This window comes from Pseudophryne corroboree, chromosome 5, assembly GCF_028390025.1.
Source record: "Pseudophryne corroboree isolate aPseCor3 chromosome 5, aPseCor3.hap2, whole genome shotgun sequence".
NCBI classification, from domain to species: Eukaryota; Metazoa; Chordata; class Amphibia; order Anura; family Myobatrachidae; genus Pseudophryne; species Pseudophryne corroboree.
The window spans coordinates 601,373,834-601,392,331 of record NC_086448.1 but is presented as its reverse complement, the minus strand read 5'-3'; the positions used below and the strand labels follow the sequence as shown (position 1 = coordinate 601,392,331).

At 46.1% G+C, this 18,498-nt stretch overlaps 1 protein-coding gene across 3 annotated transcripts in view; it reads left to right on the top strand.

The window, feature by feature from the left end:
• The window catches only part of CEP192 (centrosomal protein 192), a 639,877-nt gene that overhangs the window by 498,095 nt on the left and 123,284 nt on the right, over positions 1–18,498 (top strand). For all 3 annotated transcript variants that reach the window (XM_063923418.1, XM_063923417.1, XM_063923415.1), the window contains 3 exons: positions 9,319–9,434; positions 9,536–9,715; positions 10,690–10,780. In XM_063923418.1, coding sequence (XP_063779488.1) covers positions 9,319–9,434; positions 9,536–9,715; positions 10,690–10,780 — 387 coding nt within the window. The remainder of the gene's footprint in view (positions 1–9,318; positions 9,435–9,535; positions 9,716–10,689; positions 10,781–18,498) is intronic.

The following is an 18,498-nucleotide window of genomic DNA, read 5'->3' as shown; positions in this document are numbered from 1 at the left end:
CACATTGCGCCAGTTAGTGTTCTATACACATTGCACCAGGTAGAGCACGTTACACACATTGCACCAGGTAGAGCACGTTACACACATTGCACCAGGTAGAGCACGTTACACACATTGCACCAGGTAGAGCACGTTACACACATTGCACCAGGTAGAGCACGTTACACACATTGCGCCAGTTAGTGTTCTATACACATTGCGCCAGGTAGAGCTCTATACACATTGCGCCAGGTAGAGCACGTTACACGCATTGCGCCAGGTAGAGCACGTTACACGCATTGCGCCAGGTAGAGCACGTTACACGCATTGCGCCAGGTAGAGCACGTTACACGCATTGCGCCAGGTAGAGCACGTTACACGCATTGCGCCAGGTAGAGCACGTTACACGCATTGCGCCAGGTAGAGCACGTTACACGCATTGCGCCAGGTAGAGCACGTGACACGCATTTCGCCAGGTAGAGCACGTGACACGCATTGCGCCAGGTAGAGCACGTGACACACATTTCGCCAGGTAGAGCACGTGACACACATGGCGCCAGGTAGAGCACGTGACACACATGGCGCCAGGTAGAGCACGTGACACACATGGCGCCAGGGAGAGCACGTGACACACATGGCGCCAGGGAGAGCACGTGACACACATGGCGCCAGGGAGAGCACGTGACACACATGGCGCCAGGTAGAGCACGTGACACACACGGCGCCAGGCAGAGCACGTGACACACACGGCGCCAGGCAGAGCACGTGACATACACACGGCGCCAGGCAAAGCACGTGAAACACACACGGCGCCAGGCAGAGCACGTGACATACGGCGCCAGGCAGAGCACGTGACACACACACGGCGCCAGGCAGAGCACGTGACACACACACGGCGCCAGGCGGAGCACGTGACACACACACGGCGCCAGGCGGAGCACGTGACACACACACGGCGCCAGGCGGAGCACGTGACACACGTTTTATATGGTAGTAGGGACAGACGCAGAGAGTAGGGACAGAGTCTGGAGAGAGTACAGCCTGGAACCCCCATTGGGGAGCACCACCGTACCAACACTCTCCAGGGACCAGGCCCCCCCCCACCGCATACCTGTAAAAAGAACACTCCGGGCTTCTCCATGCACACTGCCAGCAGCAGCAGTGGAGTCAAGCCAGAGGATATTGGGGAAGAATACGCACTGTGGATCCCTCACCTTCCCTGGACAGCTCGTCTCTCCATCCCGGAATCAGCGCAGAGAGCGGCGGCATCCAGCCGGGGGCACAGGGACCAAACTGCCCCCACCTGGGTATATGCAGCAGCGGAATCAGGCGGATGGGGGTGCAGTGGGCTGCCAGGGAGCAGCGGTTGAGTCACGGCAACACTACTTGCTACTTGGAGGGCACCTGCAGCCGTTATTCATGGGGAGGGGGGTGGGGCATGCGGAGCAGACGATGAGGGGAGGGGGGGAGATCATACTCTTCATAATCTCCGTCTCTCCCAAGTTCCTCCCTCTGTTGTTGTGGAGAACTGACTGACGGACAGCGCTGTGGTTCACAGCGCTTCCTGAGGGACCCAGCGTTTTTTAATTTTTGTGTCCCCGCCATCAATTTTGGGGTAAAATACCCGCTATAGCGCGTGTTTGCGACCACTGCATGTAGATTGTGTTAATGTTTTTTCGATTATGCATGGGATATATCAAACCTTCAAGACATATTTTCCCATAGCAATCAATCAGCTTTCAGCTATCATTTATTTCTCTTATGTCCTAGAGGATGCTGGGGACTCCGTAAGGACCTTGGGGTATAGACGGGCTCCGCAGGAGACATGGGCACTCTAAAGACTTTAGATGGGTGTGCACTGGCTCCTCCCTCTATGCCCCTCTCCCAGACCTCAGTTAGATCCTGTGCCCAGAGGAGACTGGGTGCACTGCAGGGGAGCTCTACTGAGTTTCTCTGAAAAAAGACTTTGTTAGGTTTTTTTATTTTCAGAGAGCACTGCTGGCAACAGGCTCCCTGCATCGTGGGACTGAGGGGAGAGAAGCAGACTTACTTAAATGATAGGCTCTGCTTCTTAGGCTACTGGACACCATTAGCTCCAGAGGGTCGGAACGCAGGTCTCACCCTCGCCGTTCGTCCCGGAGCCGCGCCGCCGTCCTCCTCACAGAGCCGGAAGATAGAAGCCGGGGGAGTATGAGAAGATAGAAGACTTCAAAGGCGGCAGAAGACTTCTGATCTTCTATGAGGTAACGCGCAGCGGTAACGCTGCGCGCCATTGCTTCCAAACACACACACACACACACTGGCGGCACTGTGTGGGCGCAGGGGGGAGGGGCGCCCTGGGCAGCAATTATTAACCCTCTGGGGACACTGGCATAGATATATACTGCGGAGGCAGTATATTGCAAAACCCCCCGCCAGTATAAAGATTTGAGCGGCATCGAAGCCCGCCGGTAAGGGGGCTGAGCTTGATTCCACAGCACTAACCAGCGCCATTTTCTCCACAGCACGCTGCAGAGAAGCTGGCTCCCCGGACTCTACTCTGCTGAACACAAGTACAGAGGGCAAAAAAGAGGGGGGGGCACATTTATTTGGCGCAGTGAGTATATTTATAAAAGCGCTGTACTGACTGGGATTTATTCCAGTGTCCGGTGGCGCTGGGTGTGTGCTGGCATACTCTCTCTCTGTCTCTCCAAAGGGCCTTATTGGGGGACTGTCTCCATATATATATATATATATATAACCCTGAGTGTGTGGGGGTGTCTGTACGTGTGTGTCGGCATGTCTGAAGCGGAAGGCTCATCTGAGGAGGTGGAGCAGATGATTGTGGTGTCTCCGTCGGCGACGCCGACACCTGATTGGCTGGATATGTGGAATGTTTTAAATGCAAATGTGTCTTTATTACATAAGAGAATGGACAAAGCAAAGTCCAGAGAAAAGACAGGGAGTCAATCCATGGCTTTGGCTGTATCACAGGGCCCTCCAGGGTCTCAGAAACGTCCCCTGTCCCAAGTAGCAGACACTAATACCGACACGGATTCTGACTCCAGTGTCGACTACGATGATGCGAGGTTACACGCAAGGGTGGCCAAAAGTATTCATTATATGATTATTGCAATAAAAGATGTTTTGCATATCACAGATGACCCCTCGGTCCCTGACACGAGGGTATGCATGTTTAAGGAAAAGAAACCTGAGGTAACCTTTCCCCCATCTCATGAGCTGAACGCGTTATTTGAAAAGGCTTGGGAAACTCCAGACAAGAAACTGCAGATTCCCAAGAGAATTCTTATGGCGTATCCTTTCCCTGCACAGGACAGGTTACGGTGGGAATCCTCGCCCAGGGTGGACAAAACTTTAACGCGCTTGTCCAAAAAGGTGGCGTTACCGTCTCCAGACACGGCAGCCCTCAAGGTTCCTGCTGATCGCAGACAGGAGACTACCTTAAAATCAATTTATGCACATACGGGTGCCTTGCTCAGATCGGCAATAGCGTCGGCTTGGGTTTGTAGCGCTGTAGCAGCTTGGGCAGATACTTTGTCATCTGACATTGACACCCTAGATAGGGATAGCATTTTATTGACCTTAGGTCACATTAAAGACGCAGTCTTATATATGAGAGACGCTTCGAGAGACGTTGGGCTGTTAGGTTCGAGAGCCAACGCCATGGCGAATTCTGCTAGGCGAGCCCTGTGGACCAGCCAATGGACGGGTGATACCGACTCAAAGAGACATATGGAAGTTTTGCCTTACAAGGGTGAGGTTTTATTTGGGGAAGGTCTCGCGGACTTGGTTTCCACAGCTACCGCGGGTAAATCTACTTTTTACCTTATGTTCCCCCACAGCAAAAGACACCACAATATCAGATGCAGTCCTTTCGGTCGCATAAGTCCAGAAGAGGTCGGGGCTGTTCCTTCCTCGCCAGAGGTAAGGGTAGAGGGAAAGAATGCCTGCTACGGCTAGTTCCCAGGAGCAGAAGTCCTCCCCGGCTTCTCCTAAATCCACCGCATGACGCTGGGGCTCCTCTGAGGGAGTCCGCGCCGGTGGGGGCACGTCTTCGACTCTTCAGCCACGTCTGGGTTCAGTCAGACGTGGATCCTTGGGCGATGGAAATTGTATCCCAAGGCTACAAGCTGGAATTCGAAGACGTGCCTCCTCGCCGATTTTTCAAATCGGCTTTACCAGCTTCTCCCCCAGAAAGGGAGATAGTTTTAGCTGCAATTCAAAAACTGTGTCAACAACAAGTGATTGTCAAGGTTCCCCTAGTGCAACAGGGGAAGGGGTACTATTCAACCCGGTTTGTGGTCCCGAAACCGGATGGCTCGGTCAGACCCATTCTAAATCTAAAATCCCTAAACCTGTACTTGGAAAAGTTCAAATTCAAGATGGAATCGCTCCGGGCAGTTATTTCCAGCCTGGAAGGGGGGGATTTTATGGTGTCACTAGACATAAAGGATGCATACCTTCATGTCCCCATATATCCCCCTCATCAAGCATACCTGAGATTCGCTGTACAGGACTGTCATTACCAGTTTCAGACGTTGCCGTTTGGGCTTTCCACGGCCCCGAGGATTTTCACCAAGGTAATGGCAGAAATGATGGTGCTCCTGCGCAGGCAGGGAGTCACAATTATCCCGTAGTTGGACGATCTCCTGATAAAAACGAGATCGAGAGATCAATTGCAGAAAAGCGTGTCGCTCTCCCTGAGAGTGCTGCAGCAGCATGGCTGGATTCTAAATCTACCAAACTCACAGTTGATTACAACAACTCGGTTATCTTTCTTAGGCATGATTCTGGACACGGAACAAAAGATGGTTTTTCTCCCGATGGAGATAGCCCAGGAACTCCAGAACATGGTCAGAGACCTGTTAAAACCGAAAAAAGTGTCAGTCCATCAATGCACTCGAGTACTGGGAAAAATGGTGGCGACCTACGAGGCCATCCCCTTCGGCAGGTTCCATGCGAGGACGTTTCAGTGGGACCTTCTGGACAAGTGTTCGGGGTCCCATCTACAAATACATCAGAAAATAAGCCTGTCCCCCAGGGCCAGGGTGTCTCTCCTGTGGTGGCTGCAGAGTGCTCACCTTCTCGAAGGTCGCAGGTTCTGCATTCAAGACTGGGTTCTGGTGACCACGGACGCGAGCCTCCGAGGATGGGGAGCAGTCACACAAGGAAGACATTTTCAAGGACTATGGTCAAGCCAGGAGGCTTGTCTACACATCAACGTATTGGAATTGAGGGCCATATACAACGGCCTACCACAAGCGGAGAATCTTCTTCGCGACCTACCGGTTCTGATTCAATCAGACAACGTCACAGCTGTGGCTCATGTAAACCGCCAAGGCGGGACAAGGAGCAGAGTGGCAATGGCGGAAGCCACCAGGATTCTTCGCTGGGCGGAAAATCACGCAAGCGCTCTGTCAGCAGTCTTCATTCCGGGAGTGGACAACTGGGAAGCAGACTTCCTCAGCAGACACTATCTCCATCCAGGAGAGTGGGGACTTCATCAAGAAGTTTTTGCAGAGATAACAAGTCAGTGGGGACTTCCACAAATAGACATGATGGCGTCACGCCTCAACAAGAACCTTCGGAGGTATTGTGCCAGGTCAAGGGACCCTCAAGCAGTAGCGGTGGACGCCCTGGTGACACCATGGGTGTTTCAGTCGGTCTATGTGTTCCCTCCTCTTCCGCTCATCTCAAAAATACTGAGAATCATAAGACGAAAAAGAGTGCAGACAATACTCATTGTTCCGGATTGGCCTCGAAGGGCCTGGTATTCAGATTTTTAGAAAATGCTCACAGAAGATCCGTGGCCTCTTCCTCTCAGGGAAGACCTATTGCAGCAGGGGCCCTGCGTGTTCCAAGACTTACCGCGGTTACGTTTGACGGCATGGCGGTTGAACACCAAATCCTAGCGGGGAAAGGTATTCCGGAGGAAGTCACCCCTACTCTGATTAAGGCTAGGAAGGAGGTGACGGCGAAACACTATCACCGCATCTGGAGGAAGTATGTATCTTGGTGTGAAGCCAAGAATGCTCCTACTGAAGATTTCCATCTGGGCCGTTTTCTCCACTTTCTACAGACAGGAGTGGATATGGGCCTAAAGTTTGGCTCCATTAAGGTACAGATTTCGGCCCTATCAATTTTCTTTCAGAAGGAATTGGCTTCTCTCCCAGAAGTCCAGACTTTTGTAAAGGGAGTGCTGCACATCCAGCCTCCTTTTGTGCTCCCAGTGGCACCATGGGACCTTAACGTTGTGTTACAGTTCCTAAAATCTCACTGGTTTGAGCCTCTTCAAACGGTGGATTTAAAATTTCTCTCTTGGAATGTGGTCATGTTGTTGGCCTTGGTATCTGCAAGGCGGGTGTCCGAATTGGCGGCTTTGTCTCACAAGAGCCCCTATCTGATTTTCCATGTGGATAGAGCAGAATTAAGGACTCGTCCTCAATTTTTGCCTAAGGTGGTTTCATCTTTTCATATGAACCAACCTATCATGGTGCCTGTGGCTACGGGTGACTTGGAGGATTCCAAGTGCCTTGATGTAGTCAGGGCCTTAAAGATTTATGTAGCCAGGACGTCTCGGGTTAGGAAAACAGAGGCACTGTTTGTCATGTATGCAGCCAACAAGCTTGGCGCTCCTGCTTCTAAGCAGACTATTGCTCGCTGGATCTGTAACACGATTCAGCAGGCTCATTCTACGGCTGGATTGCCGTTACCAAATTCGGTAAAGGCCCATTCCACTAGGAAGGTGGGCTCTTCTTGGGCGGCTGCCCGAGGCGTCTCTGCATTACAGCTTTGCCGAGCGGCGACTTGGTTGGGTTCAAACACTTTTGCTAAATTCTACAAGTTTGATACCTTGGCTGAGGAGGACCTCATGTTTGCTCAATCGGTGCTGCAGAGTCATCCGCACACTCCCGCCCGGTCTGGAGCTTTGGTATAATCCCCATGGTCCTTACGGAGTCCCCAGCATCCTCTAGGACGTAAAAGAAAATAAGATTTTAAACCTACCGGTAAATCTTTTTCTCCTAGTCTGTAGAGGATGCTGGGTGCCCGTCCCAGTGCGGACTAAATTCTGCAAGACTTGTATATAGTTATTGCTTACATAATGGTTATGTTACAGTTTTGATCAGTCTCGGGCTGATGCTGTTTTGTTTCATACTGTTAACTGGTTCGTATGTTCCAAGTTGTATGGTGTGGATGGTGTGGGCTGGTATGTATCTTGCCCTTAGATTAACAAAAATCCTTTCCTCGTACTGTCCGTCTCCTCTGGACACAGTTCTCTAACTGAGGTCTGGGGGAGGGGCATAGAGGGAGGAGCCAGTGCACACCCATCTAAAGTCTTGATAGAGTGCCCATGTCTCCTGCGGAGCCCGTCTATACCCCATGGTCCTTACGGAGTCCCCAGCATCCTCTACGGACAAGGAGAAAAAGATGTACCGGTAGGTTTAAAATCTTATTTTAGCAGAGTCTATAAAATGAAGGAAGCGGATTGGTTGCTGGGTACAGATTTTCCATTTCCTCTCTTGAAGGTCTGATACATCTCCCCTATGTGTCTTAATGAGTCCTTATGATAATGCTGTCATAAGTGGTACTGTATGAGTGTTCCAACCCATGTATAGGTTATTGCAGCCTGGGACGCACATAGGTTAATGAATGTATGTTTGTGGTGGAGTTGTGTTGAAAAACATGTCATTATATATTATATAGTATTCATTCTAGCAACCTCCACCTATCACTACCTGTGCAGTTCCCCTTTACTAGAACAAAAGAAAAGAGAAGTATTCCTGTCTTAGGGCACTCACGGACTATCTTCTACACTAAGGATAAAAAGTCACATACCAATTGGTAGGTGGCCACTAGTATTTTTAAAATGTAACCTTTATTAAAGTTCAAAATATCATTCTGAGGTATTCTAGTGCACAAATTACAGGAGACTTTCTTCAATATGTCAAATAATTGCTCAATATAGATGGATCTATCTAAAGATGGTCTTTTATGCTGATGTAATTACACTTAACCTCTAAACAAGGTATAAATCACATAAATTATAGGTGATAATAATTTCTCAGCCTTTCATGTAATTAGTTCTAAGTGTTCTCCTCGTGTAACTATGATAAAAGGAGAGTTCATGCTAGTGCCCTGCACCTTTCACAACCCGTGCAGTTCCTATTTCCTGCCTGGGGTGTCGCTTTCTGGTTCTTGTAGCGCACTCTGGTCTGTATCTCAGCACTGAGATACAAATAACACCAGAGCAGAAAGCTAAGGTAAGTGCTGGTATTCTTGGATACTGTGGGTAGTAATTAAGATCTTTTTTTGGATGTACATATAGAAATTAGAGAAAATAAATTAGTGCAGATCTCAGACCAGCATAGAGATGATGTATCAACTTTCGGCTTTAATTAGTAGTGAGTGGTTTGTCTCTTCCTGGGTTGCAGCTCCTGACTGTTGTCTGTTCTCGGGGACTTGAGTTTATTCTCATAGAGCAGGAGAGTCACCCCTTCCTTTCTCTGATCTTTGGAGTGGCATGTCTGGTTGGTTGAGTGAGCCACTCCATTAAGCTTTGATGCCATTTAGCTAGGTGAGAGGCAAAAAAAGCCTGAGGTCTTTAAAAAAGTATGGTTCTGTCCCCTGCTACGTATTATGTCCATACGTGAACGAACTTTGGGGGTGATTCAGATCTGATCGCTGGGCAGCTAACTTTGCAGTCCTGCATTCAGATAGTTGCCGCCTCCAGGGGGAGTGTAAATTTGGCGTGCAAATGTGCGATCCCATATGTATGCCGAGCTGCAAAATTCCACTGTGTGCAGTCTCTGCGCAGCCCAGGACTTACTCCTAAAGTGCGATCACAACAGGCTGATCAGGGCCAGAGCTGAAAAACGCATGGACATACCTGTGTTTTTCCGGACACTCCAATTAAACGGTCAGTTACCACCCACAAATCACCTTGCGAACGCCCGTGCGATCGGATTTGTTTGACGCGTGTGCGCGCGCAGTTAGGACCTGATCGCCCGCTGTGCAAAAATGCACAGCAACGATCAGGAATTAATCAGGCCCTTTGTCGGGACGAGGGTAGCAAGCAGACTTTGTTGAGGAATGGATTCTGAGTGGAAAGAGAAACAAGCAAATTTTGGATGGGGAAAGAGAAGTCTACTGTTACCTTTCCCCATATGTCTAACATTCTGATGTTCCTGTTTGTTGGTTGTTCTTGCTTCACCTATTGGACTACAGTGTAGTGTACACATTTTGGAAAAAACTAATGTATAAGGTATGCTAACATTATGGAATTGCAACTACAAATGATTGGCTGTACTGTTCATTTTATTTTTGCTTTGTGTCTCACAGTGCATAAATGAAGACAAATGTTTTAGTGTGGATCCTGAAGATTTGTTTCTTGTGCCAGGAGAAGAGCAAGTTGTTACCATTAAATTCACTCCCCAATATTCAAAAACAAAACCGGGGTACTGTGTTTTTTCTATTATTGTTAGTATTTAGCAATTTTTTTTTATCTGTAATTATAGTTTTGTAGTTAATACTTTGTGAATGTTTTTTTTCCTGGCAGTTTTGTGAAAATAATGGTGCAGCCCTCGGGTCCACAATATGAAGTTACATTAATAGGAGAGGCAGACCTGCCAGGAAACAAGAATTCCATGAACCCCAATCCAGTTTATTCTGATGTTCCCCCAATTCTTTCCAACCGGCAGTTCATGTCTTGGGGAGGAGTTGGATATGGAAGAACGGTGTATGTATTGCTTAACTTCTAGTTTAATTAAAGTTGTGCAGTTGCTCACTGAAAAAAATGCAGTCCCCTAGTTGGAGTACCTGGGGTAGCAGTTTGTCTGGGTTCCTTCCTTCCTCTCACAGCCCCTGGCTAAAACTTGTGAGCTTGGGTCAAAAATAACCAGCAGTATCCTAATGCAAGCACCTTGTGATTGGTCCTCCCACCCTTCCATCTCTTTTAACCACTTAACTAGCAGGGTCAGATCAAGTGACTGCACCGCCCCACTGTGTCACCCAGTTTTTGATGAGAAGATCCGGTCTGCAGATGTGCATAATATAACATCTCAATATTTGTAAAAATTCTTTATAAGCTATATTAAATAAAAATGTATAAAAACAATGTTATGAATGGTTTAAAGGGAAAAATTGTCAGTTAAGTGGTTAAAGTGTCAAACTACATTTATTTGCTAATTCTGTAATACAGAACCCCAGAAAAACAGCTGCACGGTGCAGCAACCAGAGTTCTTGTTAAGGGAGGGAGGGAACATGTTAGTAACATTTTTACAGAAGTGGTTGATGGAGCTTTAAAACCTACGGTGTATAATTAAATCCCATTCATTTAACACTGCAAGTAATTAATTCTAGAAGATTGTGCCCTCAAATTTGGGCCAGCTGTATTTCGTTTTAAGTTTCTGTTAATCCAGTATACCTAGGTTTACCATACCATCCCTTTAAACTGGGACGTTCATGGATCGGACAGGTTCTGTGGCTGATTAAAACTAGGTGAATGCAGCCAGCCACCGTGCCTGTGTGATTCATTAGTTTAAAGGGATAGTATAGTAAGCCTAATTATAGATGACTTTTGTAACTGCTACCATTTTAGTGTGCATTTTTTCATAAGAGACTATTTAAAAAAAATATTATTGCTAATCCTAGATCAGAGAAAAAACTTGCATATGGTTATACACAGATAATTTAATTTCTCCTTTTTCTCAGGCAGCAGAAGTTAATATTAAGAAACACCTCTGCAGCAGCAAGCCAGCATCTGCGCCTTTTAATAAGGGGGCAGGATCAAGACTGCTTTCAGGTTAGTTGTTGGGTTTTTTGGCGGGTTTTTTTTTCTTCGTCGTTGACGTTATTGGAGAGTAGACCATTCACAAAATATATCGCTTTTGGGGCCTAATTTAAGGTTGGTTGCAAAAGCAAAATCTTACTCTACTGGGCAAAACCATGTGCACTGCAGGGGGGCAGATATTACATGTGCAGAGAGAGTTAGATTTGGGTGGGTTATATTTCTGTGCAGGGTAAATACTGGCTGCTTTATTTCTACACTGCAATTTAGATTTCCGTTTGAACACACCCCACCCTAATCGAACTCTCTCTGCACATGTTATATCTGCCCCCCTGTGCAGTGTACATGGTTTTGCCCATTAGAGGAAGATTTTGCTTTTGTAATCAACCTTGAATTGGGTGCTTACAGTAGTTTTTTGTTTTTTCTCCGATTAACTGATCATGACATTATCAATTTGGGGCTTGTGACCACACCAAGTTTTTCTACAAAGATCATGGCGGCTCTCTTAAGAGCCTGAAATATTAATCTTTCATTAAAAGGATGAACAGCTAATCAAAGTTTGTGACAAGATCTCCAACTACTGCGTGGGCCCACACACAGTTTACTACGCTGAGCAGAGAATTCTCAGACTTAGACATGGTTTCCTCATTAATAAAAAGGTTGTCTAGACATGCAAGTCCTAGGAAAGATGGTGACAAACTTCAAGGCAGTTCAATTTGGTTTGTTCTACTCAAGGGAGTTTTAAATGGATCCTAACTTATAGAACAGATTACACCATTTCATATCTAGTCAATCAGGTTGTGGCCAAAGGTGCTTTTGTGTCTCTGCTTTTGTGGCTTAGGATCAACAATGTCCCCAAAAGTTGATCCTTCGTAATTTAAGATTGAACAATTGGAATGACAGGTGTTTGCTTTTTGTTTTTCTCTTACGTCCTAGAGTATACTGGGGTTCCATTTAGTACCATGGGTATAGACGGGTCCAATAGGAGCCATGGGCACTTTAAGAATTTGATAGTGTGGGCTGGCTCCTCCCTCTATGCCCATCTTACCAGACTCCATTTAGAAAATGTGCTCGGAGGAGCTGGTCACGCTTATGGAAGCTTCTGAAGAGTTTTCAGCATCTTTATGGTGGAAGCCATAAAAGAGATTGGTTTGCTTAATGCACGCACCACCGCTATGGCAGTGTCAGCACGCAGGGACTTGTGGCTATGCCAGTGAACTGCTGATGCGGACTCCAGGAAAGGCGTGGAAAGCCTGCCATTCACAGGAGAGTCCTTGTTTGGAGACGAACTAGACAAATGATCTCCAAAGCTACTGTGGGTAAGTCTACGTATCTTACTTCCACAGTTCCCCAAGCCAGGAAAGCTTATTCAGCTTCAAATTTACAGTCCTTTTGGGCAGCTATGTTTAAGAGAAGATCCAGAGGTGCTTCTACGTCTTCCAGAGGTGCAAGAGGTAAACCACGCAAACCAGCAACTGCAGGTGCTCAGGAACTGAGCTCAGGCTCTGCTTCCTCAAAGCCTTCAGCATGACGGTGGACTGCGACGCCTGGAGGACTGTCAGGTGGGATCCTGACTAAAATCTAACATCTGGTCAAGTTCGTGCTGGGATCTCTGGGTCATAGATCTTATTTCCCAGAGCTACAGACTGGAGTTCCAAGACCTCCCACCTCACAGATTCTTCAAATCAGGCTTACCAGCTTCACAAGAGGCAAGTATAACTTTACAGCAGGCCATCGAAAAATTGGTATAGACTCAAGTCATTGTTCCAGTTCCACCTCATCTGCACAACAAGGGGTACTATTCCAACTTGTTTGTAGAACTGATACGACCAATTCTGAACCTCAAGTCGTTGAACCCGTTCTTAAGATTGTTCAAGTTCAAGATGGAGTCTCTGAGAGCGGTTATCTCAGGTCTGGAGGAAGGGGAATACCTTGTGTCTCTGGATATCAAGGATGTGTACCTTCACATTCCGATCTGGCCGCCTCAACAGTTATATCTATGGTTTGCGCTGCAAGACTGTCACTACCAGTTCCAGGCACTTCCATTTAGTCTCTCCACGGCACCGAGGGTATTTATCAAAGTGATGGCAGAGATGATGTTTATACTCCGCAAGCAGGGAGTGAACATAATTCCGTACCTGGATGATCTTCTGATAAAGGCGCCGTCCAGGGAGAGGTTACTAGACAGCATTGGCCTCTCAACCAAACTTCTCCAGGATCACGGGTGGATTCTGAACCTTACGAAATCTCACCTAGAGCCAACAAGGAGGCTCCCGTTCCTGGGAATGATACTGGACATGGAGTCGCAGAAATTGTTCCTTCCGTTGGAAAGGGCATTGGTAATCCAGTCGATGGGTCGGGATGTCTTGAAGTCAACCTGGATATCTGTGCATCTATGCATTCGCCTTCTGGGGAAAATGGTGGCTAACTGCGCTCCGGGCTCAGCGGTACATAGTGCGATGCTATGAGGGGCGCCCTGAGCCAGCGCCTATACCCTACACTTGGTCAGCAAGCCTGTCGGGGTCCACAGATCGCTGCCTGCAGAAATCCTCAGTCCAGTATAATATTATGAAGCGCAGGAAGCAGCGCCATGTTTGGGGGGAGGAGCTTCTCAGAGTGGACCCAGCAGCAGTCAGCGCCATTTCTCTAACGTCCTAGTGGATGCTGGGGACTCCGTAAGGACCATGGGGAATAGACTGGCTCTGCAGGAGACAGGGCACTTTAAGAAAGAATTTGGATACTGGTGTGCTCTGGCTCCTCCCTCTATGTCCCTTCTCCAGACCTCAGTTTGAATCTGTGCCCGGACGAGCTGGGTGCTACTTAGTGAGCTCTCCTGAGCTTGCTATAAGAAAGTATTTTGTTAGGTTTTTTTATTTTCAGAGAGATCTGCTGGCAACAGACACTCTGCAGCGTGGGACTGAGGGGAGAGAAGCAGCCCTACTCACTGAAGATAGGTCCTGCTTCTTAGGCTACTGGACACCATTCGCTCCAGAGGGATCGTACACAGGATCTCACCCTTTGTCGTCCGATCCGGGAGCCGCGCCGCCGTCCCCCTCGCAGAGCCGGAAGACAGAAGCCGGTGACAGAAGCAAGAAGACTTCAAAAGCAGCAGCAGAAGACTCCAGTCTTCAAACTGAGGTAGCGCACAGCACTGCAGCTGTGCGCCATTGCTCCCACATTAAACCCACACACTCCGGTCACTGTAGGGTGCAGGGCGCGGGGGGGGGGGCAGCAATTAGGAACCTCTTGGCAAAAAGTAGCATATATACAGTTGGGCACTGTATATATGCATGAGCCCCCGCCATTATTTTACACACAAACGCGGGACAGAAGCCCGCCGCTGAGGGGGCGGGGCTTCTTCCTCAGCACTCACCAGCGCCATTTTCTCTCCACAGCTCCGCTGAGAGGAAGCACCCCAGGCTCTCCCCTGCAGAAACACGGTAGAAAGAGGGTAGAAAGAGAGGGGGGGCACATAAATTAGGCGCAAAAAGCTTTATATACAGCAGCTACTGGGTTAACACTAAGTTACTGTGTGATTCCTGGGTTATATAGCGCTGGGGTGTGTGCTGGCATACTCTCGGTCTCTCCAAAGGGCCTTGTGGGGGAACTGTCTTCAAAAAGAGCATCCCTTGTATGTGTGTGGTGTGTCGGTACGCTTGTGTCGACATGTTTGACGAGGAAGGCTATGTGGAAGCAGAGCGGGAGCAAATGATTGTGGGGTCGCCGCCGACGGCACCGACACCTGATTGGATGGATATGTGGAATGTTTTAAATGATAATGTTAATTCCTTGAATAAAAGGTTGGATAAAGTTGAAACCTTAGGACAGTCAGGGTCTCAGCCCATGCCTGATCCTATGTCGCCGAGGCCGTCAGGGTCTCAGAAGCGCCCACTATCCCAAATTGTTGACACAGACACCGACACGGAGTCTGACTCCAGTGTCGGCTATGATGATGCAAAGTTACAGCCTAAATTGGCTAAAGCTATACATTATATGATTATAGCAATGAAGGAGGTGTTGCACATCACAGAGGAAACCCCAGTCCCTGACAAGAGGGTTCATATGTATGGGGAAAAAAGGCAGGAGGTGACCTTTCCCCCTTCACATGAGCTAAATGAGTTATGTGAAAAGGCTTTGGAATCTCCAGATAAGAAACTGCAGATTTCCAAACGGATGCTTATGGCGTACCCTTCCCGCCAACGGACAGGTTACGCTGGGAATCCTCCCCTAGGGTGGATAAAGCTCTAACACGCTTATCCAAGAGGGTAGCCCTGCCGTCACAGGATACGGCCACCCTAAAAGATGCTGCGGATAGAAAGCAAGACGGTACTCTGAAGTCCATTTATACACATTCAGGTACCTTACTAAGGCCGGCAATTGCGTCGGCCTGGGTGTGTAGTGCTGTAGCAGCATGGACGGATACCTTATCTGAGGAACTGGATACCTTAGACAAGGATACTATATTAATGACCATGGGGCATATAAAAGACGCTGTCCTATATATGAGAGATGCTCAAAGACAGCCTACTGGGCTCTAGAATAAATGCAATGTCGATTTCTGCCAGAAAGGTCCTGTGGACTCGGCAATGGACAGGCGATGCCGACTCAAAAAGGTACATGGAGGTTTTACCTTACAAGGGTGAGGAATTCAAGTTTCCCAAACAATGGAGAGAGTACAACTCTCCTCCAAGTTGGAGGGTAACCCGCACCAAGATATGATTGTCCAAGTAATTTATATGCTTGGGATACCTTTACAGTAATTGATACCACTATCACTTTTGAGTGAATAAATCATGGAAAATTATCAAGGTCATTATAGGTGCTACCAACTGATTTGAGTCAAGGTATGAAGTCAAATCCCCAAAGAGAGGGGAAAGAAAAAGAGAAATCAGTTATTTGTGCGGTGCACACAACCCAATATACACTGTATTAAAATTAAATTCTTTATTGAAAATTCGTTAAAATCCCTATATTGTTCTCACATGTAGGCAAAATGCCACATTTAATGTTTAATAATTATATATATAATTGAAATAGTTTTTCAGACTTGTATTGTCCTTTATTTAGAATCAAGCGAAGTAATAAAAGATAGTAAGGAGAGTGAAGAAGAATGAAAATAAGTGAATAAAGATTAAAAACAAAGCTGGTGTGTCGAATGCATTTTGTATTATTAGATAATCCTAATATGTGTAGACCGTACTAGCTCTCACTATATTGTACTGAAATTAAATGTTCTCACTGAGAGATCTGTGGGTAATTGAATCCAGTGAGTTTCTTAATAGGACATATCCCAAAAGTACAGTATAATATGTTCATAGATATAATGATGAATATATATCACTTTATAGATAGCTTCAACAGAAGACAAATACTGTATTTCAATAATCATTGGGGATTCCACAAGATCCTACCCATGGGAATTACGCCTGCATTATTGAATTACTGAAAATAATTTTTACCCATGTGTTTTATTGTTATAAATCAAATACATATAAGGTAAGCTCCAGATCACTTAATGTGTCAACTAAAGTTCTTGCGCTGCCCACTTCTCGTATTATATAGGCACAATTGCCGTGGTAGTACTGGCAACACAGACTGTCTGACCTACTGTGAGATACTCTTGATGTAATGTCATATGTAGTTAGACCAACATGTTATACTTTCCGTACGATCTGCGGCTCAAAGAGACATAAGTGTAGTCAATTGTTTCAATAATAGGGGCTAACCAAAGCACCTATATGGTCCTATGATTATTACTTATATCGCTATGTTATAATAAAGCCTGCAGGAATACTGAATAGATCTTATATTGAAACACTCATGGCCACTATGGTGTGATCCAGGGTGCCACACTCAATATGATATACAAAATATATGAGTATCAATATACAATCTGCAATTATAAATGGTGCATCTGTAATCAGGTTATTACTTTCTGCTGCTAATATTGCGCAGTTCACAATATCATTATTGAGATCTCTCTTCAGATGAGCCCATATGTTTATACACCTAACATTAAACAAATAGGATTATTAATTGCTGCAGCTACTGCCGCATACTTCAGAGTGTCGTCACGAATATCTCACATCTAATAACCCCATATGTTATACAGCTGAATCAGCTCGTTTAATATACCATTAAGTGTTAACTATAATGGTTCCTATATCATACAGCACATCAGTGGGGTTTCAGAAAATTAAAATTATTAAAGTTATTAATTCCTATAGTGCGCTTCCCTCATCCCAGCATTCAGCTGTGGTGTGGAAAAATCCTGGTTGTTCACACACAGAAGGAGTGTGAACAGCCAGGATTTTTCCACACCATCACAGCAAACACCGCTATCTCTGGAAAAAGGTAATCTCTTCTTAAAAAAAAAATAATAATAATAATTTTAGTAGAAACTTACTTCAGAGATTAGCCTGGATGGTTATGGCTTTTTATTTAAATTTTTGTACTTTGGTCTTTTTATACTTTTATTTTGATTTTTACCCATCCGCATCTGTATTTTTCTGATTGTATCCTGTGTTTTTAAATAATTGGATTTTTTGCCCCTTCTGCTTGGCGTTTTTGTACAATAAAAAGTTCTTGTCCTTTTAAAACACTCGGTGTGGGACACTAATTTTTGTGGAGTATAATCAATAAGAAAAACTTTGGCGGGACTATCTGTATGAAGGCTACCAAGAAAAAGATACCTTGATGTGCTTAGATAACAGCAACAAAATTGTGAGTTGGGGTACGCAAACTGTGATTGTAATCTAGAAAATTTTTAAAGATACCTTGATGTGCTTATGTTATTCTGATTTCTAGTAAGTCTGGTACATTTACATCACCTTTCCATAGTGGTAACACTTAGTTGTGAAAAAAGTACGCACTGTTATATCTTGGAATTTTATTTTCAAATACTCATGACGGATTATACTACACGTTGGATATTTCTTGTCCCTTCTTTTTGATACATGCACAAGTTTGATGCTACAATTTGAGCAGCCTGAAGAAACACATGGGAAACACGCTAAAGATACCTTGATGTGCTTCATAACCTCCAGTAATATTGTGAGTGGGGTATGCCTACCTTCCGGCTAAAGATACCTTTATAAGCTTGTCCTATAGTTTGTCTATATTGAGTGTGGTACGCTCCACCTTGCCTATATATTATTTCTAATTTATAAATCACGGCCAACAGCCTTTTAATTGTATGTTGCACAAATTTTGTAAAAAAACTGAACATGAATCATTTTTTCACGTAATAGTTATGTTCACATAAAACACCGTGCATAAAACTGTATTGCACTATATTTTTTTCTTTTGTTTTAATTTTTTTTTTTTCCGCATACACTTCATCACTTTGAGTGGAAATCAAGCACAGAGTGGATCAAGACAGGAACACGAAAGCATCCATTGAAAAGGACTTTATAAGAACTTTATACCAATCTAAAGCGCCCAGGGTTGTATATCCCTCATTTGTCTGTTAAGGCCCACTCTACTCGTAAGGTGGGTTCTTCCTGGGCAGCTGCCTGGGTTGTGTCGCGGCTTTACAGCTTAGCAGAGCGGCTACTTGGCAAACACGTTTGCAAAGTTCTACAAGTTCAATACTTTGGCCGCTGAGGACCTGAAGTTTGGTCAATCTGTTCTGCAGGAGCCTCCGCGCTCTCCCTCCCGTTCTGGGAGCTTTGGTACATCCCCATGGTACTAATCTGGTCCCCAGCATCCTCTAGGACGTAAGAGAAACTAAG